At 40.4% G+C, this 18,659-nt stretch overlaps 1 protein-coding gene across 3 annotated transcripts in view; it reads right to left on the reverse strand.

The window, feature by feature from the left end:
* Window positions 1–799: 799 nt before the first annotated feature.
* The window catches only part of cdh8 (cadherin 8), a 136,679-nt gene continuing 118,819 nt past the window's right edge, over window positions 800–18,659 (reverse strand). The window contains exons 8-12 of one of the 3 annotated variants that reach the window (XM_055060049.1): window positions 17,860–17,996; window positions 12,033–12,154; window positions 10,178–10,295; window positions 5,515–5,766; window positions 800–4,743 (exon numbers count right to left, since the gene is read on the reverse strand). In XM_055060049.1, the coding sequence (XP_054916024.1) occupies window positions 4,250–4,743; window positions 5,515–5,766; window positions 10,178–10,295; window positions 12,033–12,154; window positions 17,860–17,996 (1,123 nt within the window). In that variant the 3' untranslated portion in view covers window positions 800–4,249. Of the gene's footprint in view, window positions 4,744–5,514; window positions 5,767–10,177; window positions 10,296–12,032; window positions 12,155–17,859; window positions 17,997–18,659 lie in introns of those variants that run through there. The other 2 variants (XM_055060050.1, XM_055060051.1) reach the window with 2 other exon arrangements.

Raw genomic sequence — 18,659 nt, forward strand, 5'->3', positions numbered from 1 at the left:
TAAACATTTGTTCCACCAACACAGTATTTAGCAGAGTCTAATGCTAAAATGCTAAATTCAATTCAAATTGTACCTACCTTTGAAAGACTACAACCCTTCAGCACCAACTCTACTTTGACATTATGATGCCCTTAGATATTGCATTTAAGTTTACAACTTGTTCTCTTCTGTCTGTGTTTTATTATTTTTTCTGTCTGTTTCTGGTTTCACATACATTTTGTGGGGGAAAAATAAATATAAAGTTTAACTACTTGAAAATGTTCTAATAGTTGGTCCAACTTTACTCAACTGAAAATTTACAAAATTATTTAAGAAAATGAACACTTTAGAAACGTTTTCAAAGTTATCTGATGCGCTGACTAAAAATTAGCTTTGCTGTTAGCAGATTAGAGGTGGCGTACCTATCACTGCATATGGGGTTATGCAACCCCATATGCATCATACCGCAGTATACTGTGTGTCTGATTTCATTTGATCAAAATCAACATTGAATTCCTAAGCAATCTGAGCCACAGTAGCTCAAAACAAAGCAGCAAAACATTCACTTTCCTACCTACTAACAGTTGGCAACATGAAGTGGTAATTACATACTATCCCATCACGTGAGGTTGGATCAGCGTGGAGATTCTCAGGATTCAGTCAGTCCAGGCATACCGACTTCACATTTGCTGTTCATGACGTGTTCAACAGTCATGAAGTTGTCAAGACTCAGTGGGATGACTGCTCATTATTGGTGACCATTTACTGAAACTGACGAGCAAAAAAACAAAACAAAAAAAAAGTTGAAGAATCAAAGACATTCAGCAATATTTATAAAAATATATTTCACGAAGTAGGAAACAATACAGGGTGTCTTAGATTACAGTACAGGGAGTAAATAATTGAACATACACATTTATAAGCATTAAAGCACAGTAGAAAATATGATCTGCATGTAGAACTATCCCATATATTGTTTCGTCTACTAAGAACTGCCAGAATACTGTATCGGTACAAACTGAGTATGCACGCAGCTGTAGTGCCATTGAAATTGTCGTTATGTGCAAGAGCTAACGTGCAGAGACAAAACCTACCACCTCTTCGGAAGCTAATGACATTAGCAGTAACTCTATGTACAGAACAAGACTTTTTTTTTTTTTATTGGTATCATACAGTGTGAGCACAATATGCACATTATCTCAATCAGTGTTTTCATTTTTCTTGGGCTAATGCGATCTGCGTTTGCTAAATGAGGTCTGATGTTTGAAGAACATCAACAAGTGAGAGGCTCACTTGTTGTACCCTTGGACGCGGCTTGAGTTGCATTTTATTCTCAATCAGCATGTGTCAGAAATGTCTCAGTACCATCTTACTGTTATTAATCTCTATCAGTAAGTTCCTCTGTTTTGTTTGAGGAACTTTAGAGCTCCAGTTTGCCTGCTTATATCTAGTCTGTGTCATCACTAGGCATGGGCCGGTATGAGATTCTCAATACGATAAGTTTGAGTAAAATACTGATGGCTTCATGGTATAGCACTAGACATGTTTTCAGGTATGAGAGTGTGGACAATAAGAACACATCAACATCTTAACTCAGTAAATCTAATGGAACTACTCACATTAAAGTTTCATCAGCAACAAAGAAAGCATCATCGACAGGCAAAAGAAGGTGAATATGATGGATGAACATTCATCCATCCATTGTCCAACTCCAGTTGCAGTTGGGCGAGAGGCTAAAGAAAACCAGGAACAGGTTGCCAGTTTCACACACCAATGTAGACACAGATACCTTAAAATAATTTAGTAAGACCAATTAACCTACCAGACATGTGTTTGGACTGTGGAAGGAATCTGGTGAGAACTCAGGCATGAAAATTTGAGAACATGGTATTTTAAGAAATACATGTTGCTAATGAAAGCTTTATAATGTTTCTTTTATGGCAAAAGTAGCTGCTTGTGTTGCTTAGGTGTCATTTTGACTCTTACTTTCACACAGACCATTTTCAACTTTCTGTCCGCCTCTTGCATTCACTTGGATGTTTCAGTATATTTCTAAAGTGATTCAAGTTGAATGATTGACAAGGATATTTTTGCAGTAATTGTTGTACTTTTTCTGAAACTACTTTAGCTTCTTTGTACACTCATTTCATCTTCATTTTCTGGGACATTTCTCCGTTGAGCCTGCTGTTAAATATTTGACTTTTGATGATGCCATACGCTAAACGGAGGCAAAGTTCCAACCTCCAGACTTCTTTTGGTTTGGTTTTGTTTAGGATTTGTACAGGACCCATTTCTTTTCAAAGACAGATTATAAAGTTGGTCTTAAAATACGAGGCTATATTCTTCAAGTGTTTCATTGACTTCATTAGTTGTCCTGTAGCAAACCTTTGAAGTGACTTTCAGCAGGCTTTTCTTACACAAGATATGGCTGTTTCAGTTCCCTTTCCTGATTGTTTTTTGTTCCCAATTCCCCCATAACAGATATAGCCAAGAGCACCGCCTTGAGGCTGATTTATGGTTCTGTATATACTGTTCCTGACGCTGTTATATTATTGTCACAATGCTACTTGTATGAGCGTTTATGTCCTTAGAAATATATTTCTAACCAATGCCATTTGTACTAATAGCATAGGTTAGTCCTAGCCTGGCAATTGCAACCAGTCGTTTCTCAATAGTCGAGTGTCCAGACCTTCTGTACAAAATAAAGCAGTAAAACATAAAATAAGGGGCTAGTATTTTAGCTATTCTGATGCTTGGTAGCAGGTCAGTAGGAGATGTTTAGAAATCCATAAATTTGCACTACAAACAATTTATATCAATTTATTAAGTACTAACAGATTTGATCGGACTTCCTGGATGTGTGTATGTTTGCAACTTTTTCGTGGTTAACTTCTCTGTCATTTCATGCTTTCGTACAATTAAATTCATGGATTAGTTTGTCAAGTGCGTGGATGTCTTGGGCTTTCACTGACATCTGGTCTGAATTTCACGTCAGTAGGCCAACCAGAAATAAAAGTACAGAGGAAAAACATTGATGTGTTCAATGCGTCAAAGGTCTTTCAGCAGCCCATGTTGAAATGTGGGAGACGGGCAGCATTGCATTACTCAATGCGCCGCACAGTCAAAGGGAACCTTCAAATCCAATAGACTTTTAAGCTGCAGAACTTTGGCGTACGTTTGTTAAAAAGCCCATGCCTAATCATCACCTGCAAGAATTCATCATGTGATCTGGCTGCTATCAAACTGTGATCAAGTGTTTCGGAAAAACAAACAAATTGAATGTGAACTCATCTAAACACACTCATTTCAAATAGCACAGGGAGGAGAAGGGGAGAAATGAAGACTTAAGAACAGATATACAAAAACCGATAGAACAGGAATGAAGAATCAACACGTCTCTTGTCAAAAAACAGTAGATTACAATTGTATTTAATGTTGCTTCTGTAAAAAGAAGGCCTCAAAAGTTTCTACATTTCTGTTTTTTGTCTTTATGTCAGTCTTTTATAGGCTAGTAACACTTGCAACCCACACCTGTAGCATGTAAATACAAAGAGTTGTATAAAGCGAGCCTCCCGGGGCTTCCGGATAGTCTAGAAATGTAGTCACCGGAGAACATATCAAATTATGACAATTTCACCTTAAAGCCAATACTTGGTTTGTCCTTTTGCTTGATTTCCAAACCACACATACATTCATCATTGTTATGTAGTCCAGGTATTGCTTTTTCATTTTTCAGCCCCTTCATCTCTCCACTAGGGGGCCTTTGGGAGACCCAGATGGTCCCACTGCAGCTTCTGTAGTCCAGCTCGGTGTCAAAGGAGAACAGGGTAACGGTGACCGGTCGATCTTCGCGGAACCAACCGTCGGTTTGGTAACTACCAGAAATGCCAGGGTTTTGTCTGCTACCTGCAGTCACAGCAAATGACAAAACACCCGAAGTACTGCTAGACACTCCACACTGAATCTAAGGTACACTCCACAAGAATCTCCTAATAAGACATTGTTTGGCTCGACAAGTACATTGCGCTTGACATAGTGGATAACGACTGCTAAACCTCACTCTAAAAAGAATACAAAAAGGTGGCCGCTCTTTATTAATGTTTTTTTTTTTTTTGCTGTTTTTTATTTTTATTTTGAAACACGTTTCTATGAGCCAGCAAACCCTAGAATTTAATACACAAATATGTCAAAAGCAAAAAAAGAAGAAAAAAAGAAAAACTTAGAAAGGTCTTTTTTTTTTCTTTCCTTTTTTTCCCTATCAGACCAAAGGTCAGGTTTCGCGGTCGCTCTCGCCCACAGAGTAGAGCTCCCCGAGTCTTCTGAAGCGCGGGCCCCACTCTCTGAGATAGTCATAGTTCTGATCCGAGTCCGACGACGCCGTCTCCAGCGAGCTGAGGGAGCCGGCGACCGACCCCCGGCCCTCGTACCCGTAGATCTGGATGGAGTCGTACGGCGGGGCCGTCGGGTCGTTGTCGGCTTCGTGAAGACGCACGTTGATGAACTCGTCCACATCCACGCCGTTCGGCCCCGAGTGCTGCCCCGCCCGGGGCATGAACTGCAGGTCCGGCTTGATGTCCTTGCGCGGCAGGTAGCCGTTGATGCCGTCCGGGTTCTGGAGCGTGGCGATGTCGAACGCCTCGGTGTCCTCCTCACCGCCGCCTTCATCGTCGTAGCGGATGATGTTCTCCCTCACATCTTCGTCATCCTTGATGATCAGGGGCTCATTCTTGTGTCTCCTCAAGGTCACAAATAGTACTACTATTACTGTCCGAAAAAGAAGATGGAATGAAATAAGAAAACAGAAAAAGGAAAAGAAGAAATCTCGGTCAAGCTTTACCAAACACAAAATCTGAACTTTTATGTAGACACAGAGCATTGTAAAGTGTCAATGTCTTCTAAAATTCATAAAACTCAATGAATGGATTCTATTGGGATTGACACTACATTGTGTCATACAACACAATGTAGTGGATTACTTATTTTCCACTGTGAAGTGTAAAAAAATTATTGAAAATTATGAAAAACATGGGGTGTCGTTGTATTCAGCCTCTCTTACTCTGATACCCGTAAAGGGGCAGTGTCGTGTTGGAAGCTTGGAAAAGCCTCAGAAGTGGGGCTACGTCCACCGAGGCATTTTGCACAGCCGAATGGTTGCCATGGGAGACTAAAAGAACCATGCATGAAGCTAAGAAAAACAACAATTTTACATAATACTGCCCCTTTAAGAAATGCTGCCCATCAAATCTGACTTTGTTTTTTTGCAAAGGAAGATGAAAAACATCAGCCTGTGTTGTACAAAGCTTATAGAGATATCCTCCAGTTGATGATAGGATGTGTGGCAGAGTACATAAGCATATCCCAATCTTCAAAATAATTTTTTTTAATTCAACTAGTGAAATGAAAAAGAAACACCTTAAAATAGAACAGGGTTTGTGGGTATGACATGACAAAGGAGAGAGCTCAAGCTCAATGAGATGGCGACTTTTACAAGAAAATGTAAATCAACTTCACTTTATAAAAACAGAAATAGATCACCTAGCAAGAGTATGATGCAAGCCAAGATGGCGATGAGCGCCCCCATACTGAGACCGATGGGGAGGACGTAGGCCTCCACGTTGCAGGACTGGACGACTAAATCTCTGCTGCACCCGCAGACCCGGATGGTCAAGGTGTTGGTGCTGCTCATCGGCGGATGGCCTTGGTCCGACACGACAATCGGCAGGAAGTAGATCTCCTGCTTCTGGCGCCGGAAGCTATCATGCTTGGTGACGACGCTGATCGAGTTGTCTGTCAGAGAGACAGAGAGCGGAAACACGTGAATTTAAAAATTAATTTTCAGAAAAGGATGTGTGAAAATTCCAGACTCCAGTCCCGCTCAAATCAGAATCAGTGGCGAGTGAGAGTAAACTAACTTCACATCTACCGTCTCCAGGCTTTTAAGAATATCTCACGTTTTATTGCGCCATTCTTCGTCTATGTTCTCGCTTCTCGTTTGAGGAATTGTCTGAAAGTCAATAGAAGGAAGTCGGCGCCCGAGCTCGCTGCTCCTCCTGCTCTTCGAAACTCATCGGCGGCGATGGCGGGACGGCGGCGGGCGACGCCGGAGGAGAGGATACGGTGGCACATGTCGACCCAGAAAGGTGCCAGCTGCTCTTTGATGACACTCCTGTGAAGCTGTCTGCTCATTAGCTGGCACTTCTTACCCGGCTCACATTATCAAACACTTGCATTCCCACAAGATTCCACTCCTGGCGATCTTATTGAAAACCTACAAGATGTCTGATAGTCTAACCTTTGCCTCGTCGCTCGAGGGCGTGCCAAAGAAGGAGGGTGGAAATCACAGGGACTCGTCATGTAGAGAAGAGGAAAAAAAAAACCCGAGCCATGTTGGAAGTTTTGCGTTGACAGAAAGAACTCAATCAAAAGACAGAACGCTTCATGATAGCGTCACTTGCTTTTGCACAATCTGTAATTGATGTGAACATATGTTCGGATTTATTTTCTTACGAGTGCTGCCACTAAGTGGTACACTCTGCTTTGTGAGCGCCAGCATGCCCTACTTCATTTGAATCGCTCAGCACTCCACACACAGCAGGCAAGGATAAACTATATCCTGTAAACTGTTAGGGTGCATCCCAGTATACAGGTCATCCCCATCGCTTTTGTTAAATACTGTTTGTAAAAATAGAACAAAGCATCTCCTGCCTGTCAGCTGCGCCGCAGACCGAGTTGTGTAGGTTACCTTCAAAACACAATGCACTTACAAGAACACTGCTTTTTACTCTTCTCTCGCATAAAAGGCCACAAGAACGGTGTTCATTCTCCAAGCACATGAGGTTCAAATGAACACGGCGCACCTTGAAAGTTAAAAGCAGAGCTCCGTTCAGATTAGGATTTCAGCTATAAAAAGCTCAACCCGGCAGCAAAAGAGACACAGAGTAAAAATATCCAACACAACACATCATATGATGACGCAAAAAAAAAAAGTATGACTTAATTGGATTACAATTTAAAGAAAACGGAGAGCGAGGAAAGGTTTATTTTTAAATCTAATTTAGACTTTGACGCACTTCCATACTTAGCTTAAAGGTCACAATAATGTGCACTTTTATTTGTGTTAATTCACAAGCGGTCAATTCATACCAATTAGGGCCTACATGAAATTGTGAAAAAAAAAATAAAAAAATTATGCTAAAGCAACAAGAAGTGAAATATTATCAATAGAAATCAAAATTTGACTTAAAATATAGCAAATAGTTATTTAACATGGGTTGTTTATAACTAATGCCTGTTGGTGCATATTCTACACATAATGAGATATATGGAGGCACTTTAGTGTCAATGAGAGGTCAGTTTATAATTAATTATGTTAGCAAAAAACAAGTTTTTAAAATATGTATAACTGTAAATAAATCCAGGAAGTAACGAACAATAATTCATTATACTGTGTATTGAAAAAATAATCCGCTGTCTAATAAAATAAGACAGTGTCTTCAGCTCCAAAAAATGTTTTTTCTTTTGAATTTTACTATTAACTCACGTAGAGATGACATTTGATTTAATGCAGATTTTTTGGTTCGAAAAATTTGATTTTCAGTTAACAATTATAAAAAGTGCTAACTGACCCAGTACCTTCCAGTCCCTAGTGTGCTGCTTCCACCACACAATTACAAGAAAGCTAACACTACAGATACAGGAACTATAGTGCTTTAAATTAAAATGCTATATCTTCCATTGGTTGAACTACGGAATGTCTTAAGTTCCTTCTTGCAAATGTCTCTACAGAACTACTGTGTACTGAAATTTGCAATACACTGCAGATCTAAAACCTTCAACAATTGGCTATCTTGTCTTATAATTTTGAATCTTTTGCATCCTTGCCTTTCTCTTGATGTTTTTTTTGCCTTTTCTGTTTCTTATAACAGCCTGTTCTTTCCTAACTAGAGAACGCCGTTTCAGAGTATACAGCATCTTGTTTTCAGCTAGTCGGAATCTTAGCTATTTTCCCATTGGCTGACAACCCTTAACCTCTTCACTGTGTAAACCCTACAATTAGATTCATCATTGCAAACAAAAGCCACGTACAGAGGCTGACAGAGGCCCTGATGCTCTTCACTCAAGTGTCTCCCACAGCTGCCTGTTCAGATAGAAATAGCCACTGGAGTGCAGGGGGATACGGTGCAGCAGGCTCCTTTTCTCTGTTTGGAATTAACAATATTATATACAAGTGGCAGGTGTAGTGTGGTGTGGTGTGCTGATGCGCTGCATTGAGTTGAAGCGCAACACAACACATTTACTGTGGCTTTAGAAAAGTCAGAAGGGGGGAAATGAAGCTGTTTTGTTGTTCGTTCTAATGCACGCCTGTTCTTTCATTTGCAACGGGGAAAATTTTTTTATGGACTACACTGCTTTGAAAAATATTCATGCGCCTTGAAATTGTTGCTCGTCATAGCGGAAACCTCAGAGATCGAGAGCTGTAATGGGATTTCATGTGATGGATCAACACAAAGTAGTGCATAATTGTGGAAGTGGAAGGGAAATGGCTCATATTTTTCAGGGTTCCCCCCCCCGCATAAAAGTGTGTGGTGTGCCCTTGGATTCAACATATCACAGTTAAAACTTTGTTAAATCACATTTTACTGCAATCCCAACTACGAGTAGTTTGGGGTATGTCTATGTAAGCGTGGAGATCTAGAGATGGAAATTATAGTAAAAGATTCAGTCAGATTGAAAGGAGAGCAGTCGGTGAACGTCACTTTTCAAGTTTCGCCTCAGATCCTGCCAGTGGATTGAGGTCTGGGCTTTGACTGGGCTAAATGATTTGTCATAAACCGTCCCAAAGCTCTAGTTAGGGTCATTGCCGTCCTCCAAAGTGAATCTTGTTAAAGACTCCAACAGGTTTCGTATTGTCCCCGCAGCTCCTTGAGAGTTACCGACTGTCTCTTTGCTGCTTCTCTGGCCTGTCTATCGAGGTGCAGGGTCAGGTCTAGATGGGCTTCTAGTTGGGCAATAATCTTTCAATTTCTATGTGAGATGGAGACATTGGTTCAGAACCTAGTCTTCCTTCAAAACTCCCCATGACTTTGTGGTCAACGCTCTAATGATGTCATCTTTGGTGTGCATGTTCTCTGAAATCTCTGTATATTTATTTATGGTGAGTTGCCCCATTCAGTTAATGTTGTTTATACTCTTAGTGTGTCACATGAAATCCTAACTATTAGAATATATTGAAGTTTGTGATTGAGAGATGATAAAATGCTAAACCAAACAATTAATTGGTGAGAAACTGTAAAAGATCAGAAATGATTACACTTCAAAGACAACCTGCGACCCTTTCTGTTTTATACACAGCAGATTCACAGGAACAGAACCCGAGTCTTTGTTTCAGGATATTTGCACACATGACAAGAAAAATGGATTTGGTTTGTACCTCACTTTAGTTGTCACTGCTTGATATGCTAGAAAAAGAGTGATATGCTTTTCCCGGGCTATTTTTATGCTTCCTGTGATTACCCTGATGCCATGCTCCTGCCCACTGAGTACCTATCACAAAATAAGAGGTTTTTATTTCAGACAGAAGACAGTGAGTCCACTTTATGACCTGATTTCTATGTACTTTCCTCCATCTGAGAGAGGTTGCTATAAGTTAGCCTGCAGCTTCTGCAACCAAACAGAAGGCTAGTACCATATGAAGAGTTTTTTTTTTTTTTTTGCCCCGAGCTGAAACATTACACAACGTCATTTGGAACACAGCCTGTTCAGAGCCAGTAGTGGAAGAAAAAAAAAAAAAAAAAAAAACGAAAGCAGAAAAAAGGAGGAATGGAATTAAGACAAGAGAAAATAGCACATAAAGCAATCAGAATATTTAGCAAATAAATGTAGCACCATCTGCCGCGAAACGGCTCCTAGGATGTCACCCTACATTGAGCTGCAAGACTGCCACGGAAAGCCATTTGGATCCCACTCATTTAGTTTGCCTCAAAATGCACTGGGGAGTGAACGAGAAGCTGGTGTCCAAACAATTTCACATCTGCTAATTGTGAGCTACACTGATCCACCAGATTTCATCTGCGGTACGGTTAATACGCCGTGGGCAAGAGACAAGACTTGGAGACGGGAGGGGGGGGACTCGGAGACACTTCGGTTGTTCTCCCATGGAAACAGCTGACTTCCAGGAGACTGATTTGGTTTTCCTCACCTTGGTTGTGTTTGATGGTGAAGTTGGGGTTGCTCTGCATCTCTTGGACCAGGCGGTAGTCGAATCTGTGACCCTGGCTCGGGTCGTCTTTGTCTACGGCGCTGACAGTGTGAATCACCTGTGTTGAAAACAAGACGAGAGGATACACAAAGCAGACAGGGCAAGGCCATTAGAGAACGCAGCCTACTCATTCTGTCTCTCCCTCTGGATCTCACTTGATGAAATTATAATTGGAACCAATTATGGATTTACTTACACTATATAAAAAGACGAATAAACCTGCTTAATACATGGCATCATAAGGAAAGGAACATTATGTGGAAGCAACATCTTAAGAAACCAGGAAGGACATTAAAATTTGGGAGCAAAAATAATCTTCCAAACACGCAATGGATGTGAGAAAAAATATTTGCAAGGTGTATAAAGATGACAAAGGCCATCACAAAAACCTGATGTCAGTTCCTCACAATATTAAATTCAATTCACTATCAAATACAGGCCAATAGAACCAATAAAACCTTTAAAAAAAGACCATGTAAGTCAGGAGGAATGAGCCAAGCATCCAGTAAACATTAGAAGATTGTGAAAAGATACCCAAAAATGTCTAATTGTGCTTAAAAAGACATATCTACCAAATACTAAAGAAATGTTTGTAAACTTAGACATTACGAGTATTTAAAAAAAATTCCCTAAAACTATAAATTTATTCCAAAAAGACCGGGTAATTGTTGAAAATGTACATAAACTAAACAGTGAAGTCACAGCAGAAGTCATAAAAAAACATTTTGCATCTTTGATCACAATAAAAATGCTTGATTCAGAGCTGGAGCAGCTCAGACCTGAATGTGCTAGTGTCAATAAAGACAAAACAGTTTCACTGTTGTGGCGTTTGAATTAAATAAGAAACGCAACTAAAGTATAAGTTAAGTTTGTATTAAAAAACATGCCTCCTTCATCATTCTCCAACTACTTCCTATTGTATATTTGTGTATTTTGTAAACGTCAAATTGCTTAACAATATGGTGAACTAAAACTCAACCATAGTTTATGGACATTATGTGACGTTTCCATAACACCTACATTTTCTCACATTTACCTCCACATAATTCATTTTCATTTTTTAATACTCCAGCCTACGGAGCAAAACAGAAAACACGGATTAGCTTTTGCTTTTCCCCGGCCCCAGAAATATTTGACTAATCCCACTCTGTGAACCCGATGTCTTCTCTTGTGAGCTGAATGTATCACTGCACTCGTACTGCTTATTCCTGAAGTTTATAAGTATTATCAGTGAGCTCCTTTCCAGTTTGACACACTTTCAGGCTGCTGGACCTATCTGTTAAACTGTCCTCGCGGGTCTTCCCAGGTTGTACGTCCCGATGATTGATTGGAAATTTAAATTCGGGACCTGCAGGACAGTTTCTCTTTTTCTCCGCTTCCTTTTTTCCCCCCTTCGAATGAAGCTCCCTATTGTACGTACACAGTTGCCCTGAATGAGGGCGATTGATGAGAAGGAGAATGCTAAGTACTTGTCCAGGATTTTTTTTTTTTTGGCTAGGAAAAGCATTTTGCCATCTGGAGGAAGTCATGAAAGACAGTCTTGAATTATGATCCCCTCTGATCAATCCTGACTTCGCTCATTTTCCGTTCGCTCGGTGCGCTGCGTGTCGAGGGAGGCCTGTTTCAGAGAGAAAAGCTCTATACTTCCACCTCTGTGGTTTCCCAGCGAAATAAATAGGCTATAATTCATTGTGCCCAATCATTACAGGGGAGGAGAGGGAGAAAAGGAAAAAAGGACAAAGAGTAGGAAAGTGATAGATCGCTGCTTTGATGAATGAGTCATTTCTTTCCTTACCTGTCCAGGTTTCCCATTTTCGCACAGATAGGCCTCGTATTCAGTGGCAAACTCAGGGGCATTGTCGTTAATGTCCATTACTCTGATGGCCACAATTGCTCTTGATATCTGACTGTGGTTTCCTATTATGGTTCAATAGACAGATGAATGGGAAGGGAGGGAGGTTGAAAAGAGGGAGAGAGTAGAGGAAAAGTAGTAATGAATAAGCAGGAATTGGAAAGAAAAGAGGCTTCACCCAAACGTGAATTTCGGCTGCATGTATTCCGCGACCTGGTTTTAATTTGTTTCTATTTGCTTCATCTTTGTCTGTTCCTTTCCCCGGTTTCTGGGAAGATGGAGGACGAGACAATTCATCTCCGTTTCAGCAAATACAAACGATGCGAAAAGCATTTAAAAAAAAAGAAAAAAAAAACAACGTGCGGGCATCAGACTTTAAAATGGTTTTAGAGAATCCCCTGTACACTGTGATGTTTAAAACATGAGTAACATCATGCATATGAAGGAGCCATTTGTAACTCAAGTCTGGAGAAAAAAAGAAAAACAAGAAAAGGCCATTTAATCAGATGAGATTTCGAGAGGAAATATTCATCACTGATAACTGACAGTCGCATTCAAGAGGACTTGTGAATTTCTTTATTCATCAGTGGAGCAATTGGCAACTTTTCAAGTAGTTAATTATTCCTTTAACCCCAATAGAAAACTTCCCCCGCTGGAACCAATGAAACTTTTTTGAGTTCAATTATTTTGTAGATTTTTCTAACACTTTTGTCTTAATTAATGTTTGTACACAGCAGTTATTACAATTGACTTACATATAGTTGTGAGGCTGATTTTTTTTTTTTTAATTAAAAATTTCACCAGTTTTGACCCAAACCACAAAAAGCCCCACAAACAAAACCAAACTAAAACAGAAAACCGAGGTTGCTAAAAGACGCTGAATTGAAATATTGAAGGTTTACGGAGGCAAATTATATTGGATTGTGAATGTAAAATTTGCTGGAGACAAACTACTTATTTAGAGTACATTAATTAGACCCTTGTGGCTATAAAGCCATCCTTTTGTTTAAGTGTGCTCTGTTGAGTCAGTGACATGAGGCTTCAAGTGATGAGTTTAAAGTTGTTTTGCGTTCCCAAGTGTTTTCACAAACGCGTTAACTTTGTCTACAGTTAAGATTGTACCCTGTATTGGCATACATCACTGGAATCTTAGATTTTTAGTAAAGTATAACATATACAGTATATGTACATAGAAAGAGCATTGCAAAAAAACGTGTCCTCTCAGGACAGGATGAATGTGGGTGGACATACTTATGGCCCATGAGTGGGCCATAAGTATGCTAATGTCTACTTTAATTAATGCAATATTTAAACTGACACACTTTTTGAAGATCCTTGAAAAACATTCAAGTTACTGGAATCCAATGTTTTTAGCTTGACCAGTGCAGTTTTCTAACCAGACTAAAAAAATGCCATCTTTGTCTCATTAGCTTATACAGCTAAGTGCTACCACGTTGAGCTAGCCCACAACCCTGTTCTATGTGAAGGTTGCTTCTTCAGGAAGACTCACATTTAGCTGTTTTCAGTACCATTAGGGTGTTTAAAACAGAAAAAAGAGGAAGTGCAGCTTTCTTTTAAAAGGAAACTGTTTTTCTTTTCACATAGCGGCGTAGCTGGTTATTCATCCTGCTACAACAGAGAGCCTGATATTAGCAGGTACTCGCCACGTTGCACCTTCGCTTTTTCTTTTTTGGATGTTTTTAGGTGTGAAAAATAACCATCTGCCACACGTCAGCTATTTGTCGCCACTCTTGGGATGTTTTGTTAATTCGATGGAGCTAATTGATCCTGGGCGCAATTCCATAGATGCTAGCCAAGCTAAACCTCTAACATTGATTTCATTTAATTTTTTTGTTCCTTTCGACCTCTCCCTGTTATAGAAAGTAGAGCTTTAGCAAAGCTGGCGGTGCTTTGGAAATCTTTGAGTTTACATTTGTCCTCTTTGAGGAATAAAGCCATCAGGCTGATCACAAATTCAAGATGCTAAAAACTGTTTCAAATGTCAACTCTGAATCACTTCGTCTGCTCCCTCACATGCAGTCAGACATCGTCTCTCCTTCTTCGGTAAAACATTAATGACCTCTTAGCAAGGCTGGATAAAAGATGTTGAGCGCTGTTTAATTATAGCTCTTAAACAGAAATTGGAATCAGCAGTTCAAAGCTTTACAGAAACCGGAGATCAGAAATTGACCAACAACTTCGGCGCATCTCTCTTTTAAGAAGAAAAAATGGGTGAATATGAACAAACTGTTGAGTTTAAAAAAGCCAGTATATTTTACTACTATAATATTCTATCCTATAGTATTGTTAGGGTGCTGCTGGTGCATCAGTTCACTATGCCAGAGAATTTCATATAGTAACAATAGTGTGCATTACCAGGACCGGACAGGGTTTGATAGTTACACACCATGAGAGGAGTACAAATGTCACAGGGAGCATATGTGAGTGTCTTTAGAACAGATTATTGTCACCAAGATGGATCACACCGAGGGAGGACTATCATATCACCAACCATTACAGAACCTGATGACATCTCTGTCTGCCATGCAGACACAGGTACCGATACCCCAAAGGAAACTTACCAAATGGAAATCATTTGGTACACAGGCAGACCACCGATGGCTCTGGAAATGATTCAGTTTGGCAGGTTTATAACTGGCATCACATGTAAGTGGAGGCATCATGGATGTTTTTTTTTCTGCCTAATCAAGTTTGGTATAGACTAGAAGAGCAGTTCCAAAATTGTACATCAGCAGCAGTAATCATTAACATAGAAAAAAAAAAGTTTCGTAAGTATATTAAAAAACACTTCTACAAAAACTACACAACCTGCATCTCAATAACCTGAAATACTGCCAGGCTGTAGAGCCATATTTGAAACATTCAACGCTCCTTTTTATCACTTTTATTTTTGTTTTATTTTTCCATTTCTTTAGCTCTTACATATGAATGGTTTCACATAATGACCTGTACTATAAGTACAGTTCAGTATTCACAGATTCACCCATTCACAGATTTTCTGTGACAGTAAATTTAAACAGCCAATCCACGAGGGCCATTCATTTTTCTCTATGGTGATTGGCAGTATCCCCGGGGGTGGAAATAACAAAGACTGTAGATATTACCTTCTGTGAAGCAGCTAATTACCACAAACATCTTCTTTTTTTTTTTTGCTAACATCACTTTTGGCAAAAGAAGACTTAGGCCATTTTTTTTAGGAAGGTGAATATAATCATCACGATAAAATGAAACTGTGTTTATCTGGTTTTTGACGGCCACAAGGGTCACATTCTTTTGTCGTAACATGAACACGTTGCCACACATACTGCATTAATACAATTGCAGTTGGAGGAATCCTGGGATTAGTCGATTTGATCTCCATTTCCTGTCTCTCAACAAACGAATGAAACCAAAGCGGAGAGCGGGGGCCTTTGAACGTCGAGGCCCTCCGCCTATCTGGAAGGCAAGTTGAAAAAGAGGTAAACAGCGAGGTGAGTGGAAACTGACAGACCGATAGACAGTGATAGATGGATTAAAGTGGAGAGAGAGGAGGGGACCCAATCCCCACCCACCCCCTCTCCACCCTCCCTCAAGCAGACAGGGAATAGAATCTGATTAGTCAGACGTCAACTGGTGCGAGGCGGCAGAACGAGCCTCAGTTTGGGTGGCAAATGGCACCGGGACAGAGCCGGGGAAACACATCTATTCCCTTTCACGCCAGAGGAGACACCGCCTTCTACTCTCCGAGCGTGAAGAATAGCAAAACCGCCGTATTCATTTTGGCAAATTCCTATTAGGTGCTTTTAGAGATGCCACTATCTCAAGCCACAGTTACTTTGCCAAGGGCCATGAAGACATGCCTGCAGTGTACAGTTTACGACGCGACAAGGCGACGGGCGCTTATCGAGTGAAACACATTCGGCTCGCCCAAAAAGGGGGCGCTGCGTCGATTGGGGGGGATTCGTCTTTAACTCCACGGCCAAAAACATTGTGACAGTGTTTGGGGCTTTGATATATTCCAACAATTAACGAGTGTTTCCTTTGATTAAAGGAAGAACGGGACGGGACCAGAAAGAGAAGCGAGGGAGAGATATGGCAGAAGCAGACAGAAAAGTTACAAGCTGAGTCAATTTCTATCCCAATAGCTTAAAGGGGTACATTAAGCTTTATCACATCATACAGCCCCCCTGAAACAATCTGTATGCAAATAAAGCCTTGCGTACGGTTGAAGCTGTTTGTAGCTCTGCCGGCAAGATTTTCTACATCGTCAGTGACTTTTTTTGTGCTTCGCAGATGTTCTGTAATCTGTAATGGATGCCTGGCGTTTGGAGCAATCCACTCTGGAGCATGTCTTTAAAACAGTCTATTTGATATGTCTTAATGTTATTGCACTTCCACAAATTGAGCGCTGGGCCGTTTAATTCAATCAAAACTCAGCAAATTAACGCGTTTAATGCCTCTGCGGAGTCACGGGCTAATTGTTTGTGCCGTGCTCTCGGAGCGGTTAAACTGTTTAACGGAGGATTTCCAGCAGTAGGTCAGCGATTCCTTTAACTGAGAAGAGTTCAAAAAAAAAAAAAGAAGAGGAGAGAACATGCTCTGTGTGGTTTTTAAATCTTGCATGCCGATAAGTGTCTAATTGATGACTTGCAGAACGTACTGCACCGCATAGGACAACGGGATGAGAAACACTTTTAGCTTTTTACAAAATATTTAGGATCATAAAGTAGAATATTCTCCTACTTTAACATCTACAATTAAAAATAAACACCCAAGTATGCTTTGGATATGTTAACCTTCAAAGAGTAATTCATTAAAAACTAATTCTTGTTTCAACGCCTTACATAATAAGGTCTTCTTGCATTGATTCATTTGCCCATTGATTTGTCATTACTCTTTACTGTAGATTTGATGCAGTGCTTCGTCTCCCACTGACTTTATTGTCAACCTTTGCTGTTGAACCTTTCAATCAGTGAAAAACTCTGGCATTATTTGTGGTTTGATAATTATAACTAATGTTTCAGTGAGAGAACTTTTTTCATAGAGGCACGTCAAGACATTTTTTATAAATTCTAAGCTAATGTTAGACAGTTGGATGTAATTATTTGAGAATAAAAGTAGATGAAACTACTTTGTAAACATACAGCTCTGCTTTTGTAGTGCGGTTCTGTGAAGTTATATAGTCTTTTAATGCATTAAAAAAGCTTTTAGCCAATCTAAATGCATCCTCAAAGTAGTGGAAATCTAACAAGCTAAACAGGTGTAGACAGCATCAATCTGCCCCATGAGCTAATTTGAATGAAACTTTGGCCGATTTGGACTTCAGGCCCATCCACAGGATAAGGTTCTCTTTTTTTTTTTTTTTTTTTTTTTTTTTTTTTTACTGTAAAGTTTTAGTTTTTTCTCCACAGAAAATTTTATGTGGACTATTGTGGAGAGTGAACATGGTCAGTTTATCTAAGCTAACCGATAACCTCAAATAGGTCTGACATTTTTTTGTCTCTCTTTCTGCAGGTGTAGCAGCAGACTGTTACAGTGCTGTCTTGTACTCTGTCTATTGTTCTTTTTCTCTACTCTGATGCAGCTGATCTGGTGGATTAACTCCTCATCCTTTTCTTACATGTCAAATATCCTTTTAATTGGGAGTTGTACATTTGCAGAACATTTTCCTCAGATATTATTTCAGAGTCTGGAAGTACACAGCCTTCCGTCAGCAGCTCAGTAACAGCTTTGCGTTGCACCAGGACCTGCCCCGCCCGCCCCTACTTACTGACTTCTGTAGCAGTTACTGTGATGTTGTGCCACATGTCCGTCTCCCGGTCCAGTGGCTTGGCCAGCGTGATGTTCCCGTCGTCCACGTTGATGTTGAACTGCCTCTCCAGATCCGTGTGCCGATCGATGAAGTACCTGCGAAGAAAAGCAAACATCAGAAATTCGAGCCGGACCGCTGGAGCGAACAGCTCCGCTCGAGCGTCTTCTGAGGTCCTCTGGTTGCCGCGGCCGACGGGGAACCCCGCTCATCGAGAGAAACCTGCAGATCAATGGGCATGTAAAACGCCGACGAATCAATAATTATCATCTGAGGAATAATTATGGCCTTCACATGAGCAGCACGGCAGCCTAATGACGTCTCTGAAGTGCTCCATTTCTAATCACACACACACACACACACACACACACACACACACACACACACACACACACACACACACACACACACACACACACACACACACGCCTGCACACAAAACAAAGCAACCATTAGCACATGTGAGTGTGTGTCGGGGTAAGAGATATGCTGCTGTTAACCCTGTTTGGCATTTCCCAACACTCAATGGCTCCCAAAGGCTTTGAATTAATGAGTTAGGACAGCAAAGTGTCACACACAACACAACAGGGTGGGTGTGTGGGGGGGAGTGATAATGGATAGAATTGAGATTAACCAATGGCCTGTGTGTTAAGAGTGTTCTTGTTTGGATTTTAGCAGCAATGTGTCGATGTTAGCCAGGGGCCGTTATGGGATTCTCACAGTTTGAGAAGCTTAACTGAAAACAAAATCCAGGTTTCAGG

The sequence above is a fragment of the Poeciliopsis prolifica genome, unplaced genomic scaffold (assembly GCF_027474105.1).
Source record: "Poeciliopsis prolifica strain line A6 unplaced genomic scaffold, Auburn_PproV2 SCAFFOLD057, whole genome shotgun sequence".
Taxonomy (NCBI): Eukaryota; Metazoa; Chordata; class Actinopteri; order Cyprinodontiformes; family Poeciliidae; genus Poeciliopsis; species Poeciliopsis prolifica.